Below are 14,229 nucleotides of genomic sequence, written 5' to 3'. Positions count from 1 at the left end.
AATTAAATGATGTGTCACCAATAAGAATAAATACGTTTATCGACGTGTAAGTAATAAACCAATTATCAACTTCCATGTATTTTAGTTTTCAAAACTTTGTCCACAAATTTAATCTCTCTACATTATTCCTAATTTATTAGATGCCCTTAATATTATATTACCAATTGGCTTAAGTTTCAAAGATGCATATCCTAGGTTTAAGCAAAGCAATTAAAAGTCTTTTTCCAATTGGGTTGGATCTATATGCTATATTAAACATCTGTGCCTTTTTAAAATTTGATTAAAGTACTTTGACCAATAGTCACCTCTATTTTTTAAAATTAAAATAATTTTTGAATTTATCCTTTTATCTGCATGATGCATTTTTCCTTATTTAGTGGAGATATTATTAATTAAACTATATTTTCTCTTCTTCCAAATATATTTTTTCAATCATTTTTTTTTGTTATGCAAACATTTAATATTATTTCTTTTTTCCAAATGGTTTTTTTCTTTTTCAAATAGTTGGTGATCAATATAAAAGCTCCGTGTAATTTTTTCAATTTTTTTGTGAAATTATATATATATTTTTTTTGCTGTTTTTTTTTTAAGTATAGTTGTTGACAAATTATTATTAGGTACAATACATTACGTATATAATATCTGCCGGTACGTTTGAATTTACAAAAATCATTAATTGGTATGTTTATTTGCAATTTTGGTACGTTTGATTTGATACATATTGTTAATATTGGTACATTATTTTTATTTTGGTACGTTTTATTTCGTACACATTGTGTATTGGTATGTTTATATTATTCTCCATCCTTTTCTTTTAACGTACTAAAAGAAAAAAATTATTTTGGTATGTTTGATTTTGGGGGATTTAAAAATATTTTAAACTATTTTGGAAAGAAAATATCTTAAATCGTAGATAATTATTGCTAAATTGTAGCATTATTGTGAAAATAATTTTGAATCTAACCATTTTTTTTTTTTTTTGACAATTATCTATAATGGAGGAGAGTGTAATCAAAAGGCTAGATTATAGGAAATTTGTTACAACACAATGTCCATATAGCACCAAAATTATGACAAAAAAAGTTTAATCAAATCACTAAAAGACATGGATGTTTGATCTAGAAAATTCAAAACTGAGGTGACTATATCAAAAGATCCCATATTAAAATAACAGCTTTACAACTGTAGTGTGTATTAAGTTGAATCAGTTAATTTAAAATAAAAAATTATTTGGATACATAAACTTGAAACACTTATTGACATAAACTTGAAACACTTATTGACATACTATTGGATGTGAATTTCAACTATATTAGTGACTAATTTTGTGCGTCTAAATAGCAACAAGCATCTGTACCTATATTACTAGTCAATTTTGCGTCTCTAGATAGCAACAAGCGTTTATAGCTGTATTAGTAGTCAATTTTGTGTGTATAACTAGCAACAAGCGTTTATTAGTTTGCTAATGATATTTCGGTTATGTATTTATGAATAATGCTTGTGTCTCCTCACGGGGTACTTACTTATCCTCCACTTAAATTAATTAACTTTTACCGTTCAAACATCATAATCGAAATCGTTCATTCTTTTTATTTTCATCTAAGATCATATCTGCAAAAAAAACATTCAATTTGGAGATCGTTTAGTCATCCATACGTGTGAAACCAATCAACAGTTTTGAAAACAATTAGCATCCTCATGGTGAACCATTTATTTGTTTTATGCATATGAATGATGGCTAAAAGATCTCTAAATTGAATAATTTTTTGCATATATGATCTTTAAATAATGATAAAGAGAATGAACGATTATGATTATGATGTTCAGATGGTAAATGTTCGTCAATCATAAGTAAATGGACAAGTAAGTTTCCATACAAAAACACAAGCATTATCTTTTATTTATTTTTTTGTTTGAGCTATAACAGTCACGACCTACATCCATTATTCTTCTTCTATTTTCCACTTCATAATTTTTATCTCAACCTTATCAAAAGTCCAAATATACGTAGTATTCCAAGTTGACCATATATATCACTCCAAAGCAGGCCTATTTATACACATGTATACATTGGTTTCTACTTTTATACAACCTCAAGTCCCTAATACTGTCCACTCTAAATTCTAATTTGTTAAATTCCATCTGATTTTTGCGTATTTTTCTCTCACTGATCATACTATTAGCAGTCTTCCAGAAAAACCTCAGATTCTTCCAATATTTGAAGCACTCTACACATCATGGTTCGTTTCTCTCTCTCTCTCTCCCTCTCCCCCTCTCCCTCTCCCATTCTCTCTCATCGTTCATCTCTTTGTGTATTGGTTTTCTTATAATTGTTGGATTTCTGCAGGCCTCTGACATATTGGATGGTGTCAAATATGAAGAGGTCAGACCTAGTTTTGTATTGGGTTTTGATCTTATTTTAGAAAATACTTTTCTGTGTGTTTAGTTCTAATTAATTTTTATATATTTGCAGGAGTACATCTTAAATTCTAGAGGCATGAAGCTTTTCACATGCAGATGGCTCCCGAATAACACCAAACCCAAAGCATTAATTTTCATCTGCCATGGATACGGCATGGAGTGCAGCATCACCATGAACAGTCGGTGTCAAACTTTTTTCCCCATCAAATTATAACTCTAAAAATACACAAAAGAAAACATATGTATATTATATATGTACTCCTGAAAATTAACAGATTTCAAAATTGTCCACTTTGATCAGGCACCGCAATCAGGCTAGCCAAAGCAGGCTTTGCCATATATGGAAAAGACTATGAAGGTCATGGAAAATCAGCAGGCCTACAAGGTTACGTGAAGAGTTTTGATGATGTGGTGGATGACTGTACCAACCACTTCACAAACATATGTGGTTAGATTTTTCGCAATCTTGTCTCTCTAATTCAGAGTTCTTCTCTGCACATGACCTTTTTTTATTTAAATCATAGATTGTTTGCCAATAAAATTAGTACATAACATGTTAACTAACATTATGTACAGAGAATTTCAACTCCTTTTTGTGCCCTTTTTTTGTCATTGGTTTTAATTTGTGATGAAAATTCAGAAAGCAAAGAGAACAAGGGAAAGATGAGGTATCTAATGGGAGAGTCAATGGGAGGAACTGTGGCTCTGCTGGTGCACAGGAAAAAGCCCGAGTTTTGGGATGGTGCGGTTTTGGTTGCGCCCATGTGTAAGGTATTTGCTTCTAATTTGTTTCCGCGTTCTTTATGGACTTCTCTCATTGGAGTTTTTTCAGCACCGGTTTCTGGTAGGTTTATTTCTTTTTATAATCTTTATTTTGTTCCTATGCAAAAATTGAATTTGGACACCAACAAAAAGATTACACCTTTTCTTAAATTTTTATTATTTTAAAATTAATTTGTTGACCAAATCTCTGTGGTTTGAAGCCCTTTGAATCAGTCCAGGAAAATAGTGTTTAACCTTACCAATCTAGATAAGCCTTCTTCTTTATCGGGTGCTATTTTAGCATATGACATTTCTGTTCAACATTTTTTTTTAATTACAAAACACAATTTTAACTGAGCTTACATCCAACTTTCTTAGCATTGTTTCTTAGTTAGTGTTTGATATGTATGGTTTTTTAATCCTCGACGGATTTTCTCATTGTAACGTATTCTCTTATTAAAGTAAAATATTTTAGATGAAAACTATTTTGTTTTTTGTTGCAAGAAAGGCAAAGCGAAAAATTAGTAGGAGCCTTTCCGACCTTATTATTCTGAATAATTAAACATAGTAGTGTTGTAAAAGTTGTGGAAATGAATGCTTACATATTTTAGCCAAAAATGAAATTTGGGGAAAACTTAAAAATAGTAGCATTGTTGTTGTTGTATGATATTTTTCAAAATGCACTCATTTCATTTTTCATGATTATTCACGGTTATAACTCTATACAAAGGGCATTATGTGTATGATCACAACACACACAAAAGAAAAGAGTGAAAACAATAACACCAATATCCCTTTTCTTCCCCTCTTTTTGTGTTATAGTTACGAAAATAAACAATGTGATACATTGCATCTGTTTCACTCCTGTCTTTAACAAGTATTATCTCTCTTACTTTTGTCTATTTATAATAAGTAGTAGCACCTCCACCTCATCCCAAATTTTCGAATCCACACACCTTTCCAAACTACTTTTGTTTTTTCCTTTGAAATCATTTAGAAATTAAACCCTTTCCTTGAAATGGAGAAATATGTATTATTCTATTTTATCTCCGTCCATACAGAAAATGTGTGGCGGTCTTTCACTTTCAAAATCTCATTATTTTAAAACTAATAATTAATATAATTTAGTTAGTGGACTTTACATTCAACTCCAAATCATGAAAGTTAAACTGAGACGTTTTCTGGTTTTCTCTTATAAAACCATTTTATTTACAGATTGCAGATGAGCTGAGGCCATCCCCATTAGTGATCACTGCTTTGACAAAGCTCTGCAAGTTCATTCCGACCTGGAAAATAATCCCAACAAATGATATTATTGATGTCGCTTTCAAAATGCCCGAAATAAGAAAACAGGTACTTGTATATAATTTTGGGTTCTTTAGATATAGGCTCTTAAAACTCCCATTTTCCAAATAAAAATTCACCTAAATTTAAACATTCAAATAAAACCCAAATTTCAAATAACCTACCATGTAGACAAATATATGACCAACTATTACAATACATTTACAACTTATGCCACAAAATCCTAATTTACTCATCCTAATTATGATGACCAATTAAATCCATATGGATATTTTGCCTTTCTTGTATCATAAATATTAGTAACATATGTAAATTAGTTTACCAAATGAAAAAAAAAAAAAAAAAGACATATCTTTACCGAAAAAATAATATTGTTTGAATCATGTAATTACCTACATACAAATTAATTTACCTACTTATAAAATATTATAGTAATTTACTTGCATTTTGAATCATGTAATTACCTACATACAAATATTATACTAATTTACCTACATTTAAATTAATTTACCTACTTATTAATATTATACTAATTTACCTACATTTAAATTAATTTACCTATTCCAAAAAAAAAAAAAAATAGTGATATTAGATAATGTTCGAATGTTGTGGGTTTGTGCTTGTAGGCAATTAAATAAACTTTTAATCTAATGCACATAAATCATGTAGGTAAATTAGACCCTTTAAATTTTGGTTTGATGGAATAGGTAAATTAGACTATTTTGTAGGTAAAAATTGTGTGGAACATATAGCTTTTGTTTTGTGTATTAGGGATTGGAGTATTAGCTTTACGTTTATTGTTGTGTTGGTAGGTAAATTAACTTATATATTTAATGCACAAAATTATGAAATTAGTATTATTATTTTTCAATTGGCACGTTATAACAATTTGAAAGTTATACATTGAATATACAATGAACAGCATGAATTATTTTGTAAAATATATAAAATTAATTAAATGGATATAACAAGTAACTGATCCAAAAACCTCATCCAAGTATTAATAGGGGTAGTTTAGGCATTCAGAAAATACACAATCTGAAAAGTCAAACTTAATTAAAGAATTTGTTTAGTTGGAGGCTAGTCAATGGGCTTTATTCAAGTAAACAAAAGGGGATGGGTTTTAATAGAGGAGAATATAGTTTCAAGGGGTAATATCAAATTTTCAGTATAATTTTTTATATATAATATATTTTTTCAAATATATATCAACCAAATTAAAAATGCAGGCCATTGCTAATAATTCTAACCTAATCACAGGTTAGAGAAAACCCCTACTGCTACAAAGGCCGGCCTCGTCTCCAAACCGGCTACGAACTTTTGAGGGTCAGTTCCGATCTTGAACAGAGACTCGACGAGGTACAGCACCAAAGTGTAATCTCTTTGGCATTACTGATATACATGACCTTACGTTACGTATAATAATTTGTTTTTTGTTCTTGTCTACTTTGATTAGGTCACGTTGCCGTTCATAGTTCTCCATGGCGAAGACGATAAGGTTACCGATAAATCCGTCAGCAAACAGCTCCATGAGGTAGCCTCCAGCCATGACAAGACGTTGAAGATGTACCCGGATATGTGGCATGGACTGCTCTATGGAGAAACACCTGAAAACATTGAGGTTGTTTTTTCTGATATAATCAGTTGGTTGGATGAGAGGAGTTATTTTGGAAATGCAAGGCTGGAAGGAGAGTTAAAACGTGAAAACGACGATTTACCCCAAGTAAAAAAGTAAATCAACGAGATAGATGCAAGGGAGGAGATGGCTGGATATTATTAGTTAATTGTCTGTTTTTTTGTAAATTCAAATACGCTTCAGTTGTAATATTCATTATACAGAAGAACAAAAAGTTATGACAAAAGTAGCTTCAAGCCTTCAACTCCGTACGCATATAAGTTTAATTGCAGAGAACATAAATGGTAACCATTTGGTGAGTTCCAAACGTTTACTAAATAGGTGGTACCTTTTTTTTTTTTTTTTTTTTTTGGAAGTTTTAACAAAACACTCAATGTACTATTCATTTTAACGAAAAATGACATTTTTACTCTAAAAAGTCACTCCTGGTACTATTCACTTACAACACATTTATATTAAAACTCAAAGTTTTCAAACCTTTTTCATTAGTTTTTTTTTTTTTTTTTTTTTTTTTTTTTTTGACAAAGAACAAGCAAATTCATTGAATGAGAAAGGCTCAGTACAAATACAACAAACTAGCCCAATAAAGTGGAGATAGCCAAAGCCCATTCAACCAAAAAGCAGACATAACAAAAACCCAGAACCGCAACTAGCAAATGTTGATCGCCACCGATGTCATCACCTTGCCAACGACCACAGAGGTAATCGCCCGAAGAAAACCAACTCCGCGTTGAATTCAACTAAGGAATCGCACCACAAAACAACCAGCAACAAAGAAAACCCCCAACCAAAATTCGCCACCAAAACAAGCCCCTGCAAGTAGAACCAAAACCAAAACAAAAGGGAAGGGGATGGGGCTAAAGGGGCATCTAAAACACCCTCGCTTTGGGCAAAACTACAGCTCGCTTGGCCCCGAATTTATGGTATGCCGGTTGGGTGCAGAGACGTGAACTGAAGGCTAAGCTATGCTGACCAAACCAAGTACGTTGCCCTTGGCTTTGAACAGAGGTTGTGGGAGGGATGGCAAGTGGGAAGGAGGAAATGATCAAGATGGAAGATGATGAATGTTTGCGGGGTGGGGGTTGAAGGCTAGGAATTGGGTTTGTCAAGATATAAAAGATGGTAATAAACACTGAAATACAGCGAAGAATGTCGAAAATTAGTGAAGAACGCTAGGAAAACTACAAAAGTGCACAAGCATAATTAAAATAAAAGAAAAAGAGAAGAGGGGAAAGGGGTTGCCAGCCAACCCCAACCCAAGGAAGGAGTCGGCAGCGCTGAAGACTAGTTGGTGACTTACTCTCTGCAAGAGAGAAAAGGGAGATAGCGGCTAGGTTTTTGTTTTTTAATAGGTGATGCTATTCACTCTTTTTTACATATTATACATCTATATTAATTTTCGGCCTTCAGATCAAATGAATTGAAATAGATCAATTGACAGTAATTAACAGATGATGTATAGAAGGTAAAAATGACTATAAAATATAAGTATGAGAATCATTTCACTTTTTTATCTGTGTTTACCAACACATCACATAGAATAAAAAAAAGGTGTACATTTTATCTTGAAATTCATAATTAAACACCTAAAAATAAACAATCAAGTCACAATTGATTCCATTCCCCTTGCTCCTTGCTCTTATATCTAAGTTCTTTGATTCTTTCGTTTCCATTTACGGTAAGTAAACACATTTCACTTTCTATTTCTACGTTTTTTTTTTAAACCTCAACAGTACCATAAAATTTTAGGGGTGTGTTATCCAGACACTTTTTTTTGCTTCTTACACACCTCTTGTTAATTTATATTCGTTGATCTTCTTCAATTCATCCGATCTGACAGTCGAAAACTAAAAAGGTGTGGGAAAAGTAAAAAAAGATGTGTAGATATCACACCTCAAATTTTATTGATATGAAAATAAAAAGTATTGAAATTATCTCAACACCCATGTTTTAGTAAACGCAAGGGATGACTCTTGAATTCTAATTCCATGCAAGTAAACATGACTTTTCAGCGATGCAAATAGACTAGATGAATTCCAAAACCATAAACATATGGAGCAAACAAAAAAAAAAAAACCAACCATACATAATTCAGTGCAAGATTTCATAGAGGGTTACAGAGAAAAATACATATCTTGCTAACATTGTTCAACAGAGGATGAACCACAAAAAGGGGGAAACATTAATCTATAATTACTAATTACAACAACAGGTAACGCGGTCTAAAAGGTGCAAAGATGCATGCTGCTTCTTCCGATACACTTCGATTTAGTCTCAAGTCTCAACCATCTGCGTCTCAATTTTATCGAAACAGAAACATTCGCTCACTCCAGCAACGTCAGGAAAAGAAAATCGCAAGCATGCTTGCCCTGTTAGTGTAACTACAGTCATCATCGATCCCAGCAAAATGACACTGCGATAAACTACAGATGAACAAAATTCTAAGTTGTATCGTGTATTCATCCACTTCCAACCTTTTGACCAACACAGTGATGTTATGAGATGAATGCATGCTAAAACCAAATGGTGTGGTAAAACCAGGAAGGAACTTTTGAGCTTGTTCTTAAATGATCTTGTTTCGAATTTCCTCGAGTTTCTTCAGTATCTCTCCAGGAGTTCTATCCAACTCATCCGCAATTTTTCTCTGCAGATCCATGGGCAATGTTGGGAACTGCTCACACAGATCTCCATCAATCACATCCTGAAAAATTAGTAACAGAAATTTTAAGCTTTCTAACCTGGTCGTATTAAAAAACAAAGAACAATAAAATAGAAAGAAAAAATAAACCTATATTTTACAGTTGAATTACCTTGACTGGGAAATATGCTGATCTATAAGCCATGTGATCTCTACCACACAAAGGTGGATGCTCCTGCCTCATATACATCTCCAAGTGAGAAAAGAAGTCAACGTCATCACGGGAGGTGAACGCAAGTAATGAACCCAAGCTACCCATCACTGTTCCATAGATGATGCACTCCCCACCACCTGGAATTAGAGATGCCTTCTGCAAGCAGCTGACGACATCACCAACATGATACTGCACTATCTCCTCTACTTTGTTGGGAGCGCCATTCAACCTTCCCTGCTCCCATTTTATCCTCCCACCCGTTGGATCTTCTTCTATCTCATCTGAAACATCCTGTGGTAACCGCACAAAATAGACATTCCCAAACTTGTCCGCACCTGCCATGGTGTCAAAATCTATATGGAAGGATGCTGTAAGCCATCTTGGTACACAATCATCAGCAAAGATGTACAACTGATTCTCATCCCGCCTATACTTGCAGTAGTGGAATGACTGCCAAAGAAATTAACACCATAGGAAATATAGTTAGTCCCCTTATAGTGAACAAAGAACGGCAAGCAAGAAGAACAAGAACATGTACTTCAAACAGAAATCCACCACACAAAAAAGCACCTCACATCCAGTATGCAGAAAGCTGATATTGGGATATAACTACAGAATAAATACTACGCAATGGATGCATTACATATTACAGTAACTACGAACCCAATATACATCAGGACACTATATATGACATGTCATTGCAATTTGTACGAGGAGATATTCTAGTCTAAATTTCAACTATTTGACCCTTCCAGAAGAATGCCTTAACCAAAAAATAAAAAACCAAGCATGTATCTACTTATTTGGCCTATATAATCCAAGGTCAAAAAACTTGGTATTTTAAATGAACAATAGGATATCAGTGTACCAAAGAAAAACAATGTAAGCGTGGGAAGATACCACAGAACAGGAGCCAGGAGGCCCAATCAAATAACAAATAGATGAACGAAGACATACCTCTTGAATGTCACCTACATAAATCCGATCGCGATAGGTCTGGATTGATACAATTGTGCTGGGAAACAGCTTATTCTCACACTTCCTGAGCAACCTTTTCTTCCCCAAATCATAGAGTCTGAGCACTGGTCCAATCCCAGCTAGTAACCTTCCTTGAAACTGGCACAAGGCAAGAGGAACACCATCCACTTGTGTCTTGTGCAAAAGTTCGAGGGACTTGCCATCATCTATAAATCTATATATGTGAATATAGCCTGCTGTTACACTCTTTTTTGGCCAAAACTGCAGTCCTTTCGCTGTGCCAACAGCTAAAAGTGTACCATACTCCTTGTCATGGAAATTCACTGTACAAATACTGAATGCAGCTTCACTATCCTGAAGCTCCAGCAGACATGTTGTAGTTGCTGTCTTGGGGTCAAGAACTCTAATGCAAGACACCCACTTGTCAGACTCTGCCTTAGGATACCCATAGTGCTCATCAGATAAGGGATCCTCCTCATCGCCACCATTTTCCATCTGCTCTACATTACCATTTCCATTTTCACCTAAACCCACAGCCTCAAAACACTCCTTTTTTGCAGCTTCACGCTCTTCTGCTGTGAATGCTCCTTGATCACTTTCAATAATTACCAAAAGCTTTCGTTTGAGTTGAACAATAAACTTTCTAGGGGTATACCTCAGTGGAATCACAGTTTCATTAAATGTTTCTCCCAATCTTTCAATAGTAAATACCCTCAAAGCATTTCCAGCAACAGAAACTACACCTTCCGAACATTGATCGGATGAAAATGAGGCAGCATATTCAAGGGTCTCATACGATAGTGGTGTTAAGAGAAAATGTCCTTGATGGATATAACCAAGCCAGGGCCGACTTGACAAGCAAAGCATAGCATGCTTGCCTCTCACACTAATAGAAAATAGCTTTGGTGCTCTTAGTCCCAAGAATCGAGAACGGGAATCAGAGAGCTGACCTGTGACCATATCCACCACAGTTCTGAATAAAATCCCAGAGCGTAAGCCAGCATTAAGGAAAAGGTTAGCAGGATGATCAGCACCATCCTCCCCACCAATTGAGGCCTGAACCTCAAGAAAGAGGAGAGATTCTGGAACTCCAGAAAGACTTTGCACACTAAGAATTTGCATACAGTCATCAGGATCCAATGACAAAATACGAATGACGCTGTCATATGAACCAACTGCAAGGAAACGAGATCTCTGTCTCCCTTCAGGTACCGGGGAAATGTCTAGACAAGCTACATCTCCAGACATTTCATGCTTCTCCACCTCCATTAACTGACCCGTCATATCAACCTCAAAATATATAAGTTCTCCTCCGCTCAGTGCAATAACTACTTGAAGTCTATTAGAGCCAACCTTTACAATCGTCCTCTTTCCAGGAGTTCTCCATTCATTAATACGTCCATCTTCCCTAATATGCCTAATTCCATTTGGGTGCACTTGCATTAGAGAATCATCACCTATCAAAGAAACTGCAAGTGATGGGGTAGTGTCAAGAAACCCACTGTCACTAACTTCTTCAACTGTCTCACCAATTGAAAGCACAAGAGTAGCATTTGCAAATGACACCACAATGTATGCATCAAATTCATCAGACACATTCTTCTTCACAGTCCAGACCGCACTCGGTACACCAGGAAGCTCTGACACAGCCATCTCACTGATAGCTAAACCAGGTCTTAATATCCTGAGGGATGAACGAGGACCCCGCCCACAAAGTGTAAATATTTGAGGTGTTTCTTCCTCAAATAGATTATTGACCTTCATATCCATTATCGGCATCAAGCTCTCAACTTGATCAATCCTAACAAGGTTCTTAAGTTTTCTGGGCTGGAAAAACAAAGGCTGGAAACCTTCTTCCGTTTCCATCAATGTAGCTGATGAAGACTCCACGTCAGGCTCTTCTCCTATTGCCTGGAACTGGTACAAAGAGTGATTCCCAAACTCTGACGCAGCAAACAAAAACCCAGATTTTAACACACACATTGAAGTTGTAACTGGAATTGTATCAAAATACTTGATTTTTAATTCTGAGACCTTATCGTTATCATGATCCAGAGTAACCTTAAATATATCTCCATACTCTGTCTGCAAAAGAAAAAAGAACATTGACTTCTGCTTGTGCATAGCTGCTGAAACTATAAGAACCCCACGCTCTGCAGGCAAATCCACACGCCTAGGAATCACAGCCCTGAGATCCGGTTTATCCTGGTTCTTATAAATCACAAAATTCTCCGCACAGACCAATACACCGCTTGGACCATCCCCACCTCCAGGAACCGTGACCAGCATATTTGCACCATTATCAACCTGATCCGACCACTTCCTCGATACATGATTGAGCCCAAGATCAAGCTCATAGAAAGTCAAATGCTTCTGCGCCTCGTTCGCCGCCTGCCCAGTAGAGTCCTGATCAGCTTCCGCATAATCCAACTCAATGGCAGCAAACATGGGATTATCAAACCCACAATCAACCCCACAAATCGAATACACAATTGTATGCGACTTGTGCGCCTCCAAGGGCGACGAAATTGTCAACCTAGCAGAAGTATCCCTATTCAAAACGTAAACAAGCTTCTGCTTCTCACATGCCCCAACCATAACAGCCCTACCCTTAGGATCAATAGCCAAATACTGACCCGGAACTATCCTCCGACAACCCGATTTCCCGAAAGTCTCCTGGTGAATCTTATCAAACACATTCTTCTCCTTATTATACTCAAGAATCACAATCCGACCCGAATCGGACCCGACAACAATATAGTCCTTCTGAGACCCAGTGAGCCTAAACTGAGCTAACGACCTAATTGCGCCGAAAATTTCAACAGAGAGGAGAGTCTGGATCTTACCATTTTCGTCGGGGCGGAGAAGGTCGAGAACTTTGCCGCGGGCGACTACGATCTCCTGGGCCTTGCCGCCGGAGAAGTTGCCGTTGATGGCGCAGACTATGCCGGTGGCGCGCTGGAGAGTGAGGCTGTAGAGGTACATGGCATGGAAATTTGGAGCTGCCGGAAAAAGCTAGGGTTTTGGGAGGACGGTGAAGTGGGGAGTGTTGGGACCTCGCAAGGTTTAGGTCCGTTTAGGGTTTTGAAAACTCAAGTAAGAGAGAGGCTGAAACTTCGTTAGAAATCGGGGATGTGTTTATAATTAAATAAACCTAATTGCACCTATAGTCCCCTTATTTATTGATATTTTCACTTTCATCAAAGTTATTTTTTTGTTTCAATTTAGTCCTTGTAGTTTCATTTGGTTAGCAACTTTAGCCCAATCTATTAATGTAATTAGAGCGATTGCAACTCTCTTTTTTGGCTTTTTAGCCAAAATAGTCATTGAGATTTACATAACTTTTCACTTTGATTTTTGAGATTTGAAATCAATAGAGTTGGTCCCTGAGTTTGTACACAATCAATCATTTTGGTCCTTGGATAAAACATTATGTTAAATAAGGATGAAAATGACAAAATTAACCTCAAGGGCTAAAATGATTGATTGTGGACAAATTTAGAGATCAATTATTTTGATTTCAAATCTCAATGACCAAAATGAGAAGTTATGCAACTCTCATTGACCATTTTAGTTAAAAAAACCCTCTTTTTTTAGAAGTAAAATTAAGGACAAATTGCGCACTCTTTCGTCATGAGTAGCATGTAATAACTAACATTTTGCTACAAGATACTCGAAATGAACATATTTTACTTACAAATCACCAAATTTTGTACTCTCGTCGAAGATAGCATGTAACAGTTTATTTCGATCAAGTGCCATTTCCTACAAGATACTCGCAATAAACATATTTTACTTTCAAATTACCATATTGATGTTATGTAGGCCACTAATTTTCTCGGAGTATGATTCTCCCATTCAAATACCCTTATCTTCAATCCCCTCCTCTTTCACTTTCCTCATTTTCTCTCTATAAAGAAGTCAACACTAAATATTGACGTGACTTAATCATGACCGTTCAAATAGGAGGGGATTGGAAGAGAAGAATTTGGAGAGGAGATAATCCTACTCCAATTTCTCACTACACCAAATTGAGAGGAATTGGATTGAAGAGGAATTGAAATGAGGTGGAATCATAATCAGATTCCTGTTGAAGTTATTTACTAAAACTGCCTGGAATCGGAGTAGGAATGATGTTAAGTCTATATAAGTTGTTTACTAATTCACTTCAATCAAAATGAAACTAGGTTGATTACTATATTGCCCTTATATAAATAAATTATTTTCATACTAATTAATTAAATTAAATTCTTAATAAAATTTATATAATAAAAT

At 35.2% G+C, this 14,229-nt stretch overlaps 2 protein-coding genes across 2 annotated transcripts; one reads left to right on the top strand and one right to left on the bottom strand.

The window, feature by feature from the left end:
• Positions 1-2,063: 2,063 nt before the first annotated feature.
• LOC103928574 (caffeoylshikimate esterase-like) lies at positions 2,064-6,368 on the top strand. The gene is made up of 8 exons (XM_009337641.3): positions 2,064-2,240; positions 2,348-2,383; positions 2,474-2,600; positions 2,723-2,869; positions 3,062-3,192; positions 4,399-4,536; positions 5,749-5,847; positions 5,945-6,368. Exons 1-8 carry the CDS (start codon positions 2,238-2,240, stop codon positions 6,221-6,223), a joined length of 960 nt encoding a protein of 319 aa, XP_009335916.2. The 5' UTR covers positions 2,064-2,237; the 3' UTR covers positions 6,224-6,368.
• A 1,782-nt stretch (positions 6,369-8,150) lies between these two features.
• On the bottom strand, positions 8,151-13,069 carry LOC103928573 (spliceosome-associated protein 130 A-like). Its single transcript, XM_009337639.3, has 3 exons — positions 9,934-13,069; positions 8,935-9,426; positions 8,151-8,825 (listed from the first exon to the last, which is right to left on the bottom strand). Exons 1-3 carry the CDS (start codon positions 12,937-12,939, stop codon positions 8,688-8,690), a joined length of 3,636 nt encoding a protein of 1,211 aa, XP_009335914.2. The 5' UTR covers positions 12,940-13,069; the 3' UTR covers positions 8,151-8,687.
• Between the last annotated feature and the right edge of the window lie 1,160 nt (positions 13,070-14,229).

Source organism: the organism of the source record quoted next, unplaced genomic scaffold (genome assembly GCF_019419815.1).
Source record: "Pyrus x bretschneideri cultivar Hongxiangsu unplaced genomic scaffold, Pyrus_bretschneideri_v1 Contig4, whole genome shotgun sequence".
In the NCBI taxonomy this organism is placed as follows: Eukaryota; Viridiplantae; Streptophyta; class Magnoliopsida; order Rosales; family Rosaceae; genus Pyrus; species Pyrus x bretschneideri.
The sequence above is the reverse complement of the archived record's forward strand: the minus strand, read 5'-3'. Positions and strand labels throughout refer to the sequence as shown.

Excerpts from the sequence above, each read along its gene's own strand:
- LOC103928573 (XM_009337639.3), bottom strand. The coding sequence starts at position 12,939 with ATGTACCTCTACAGCCTCACTCTCCAGCGCGCCACCGGCATAGTCTGC. Across the intron at positions 9,427-9,933 it reads ATGTAGGTGACATTCAAGAG|TCATTCCACTACTGCAAGTA; the intron begins GTATGTCTTCGT and ends TTTCTTTGGCAG. Across the intron at positions 8,826-8,934 it reads CAGCATATTTCCCAGTCAAG|GATGTGATTGATGGAGATCT; the intron begins GTAATTCAACTG and ends CTAATTTTTCAG.
- LOC103928574 (XM_009337641.3), top strand. Across the intron at positions 3,193-4,398 it reads TGGTTGCGCCCATGTGTAAG|ATTGCAGATGAGCTGAGGCC; the intron begins GTATTTGCTTCT and ends TTTTATTTACAG. Across the intron at positions 4,537-5,748 it reads TGCCCGAAATAAGAAAACAG|GTTAGAGAAAACCCCTACTG; the intron begins GTACTTGTATAT and ends ACCTAATCACAG.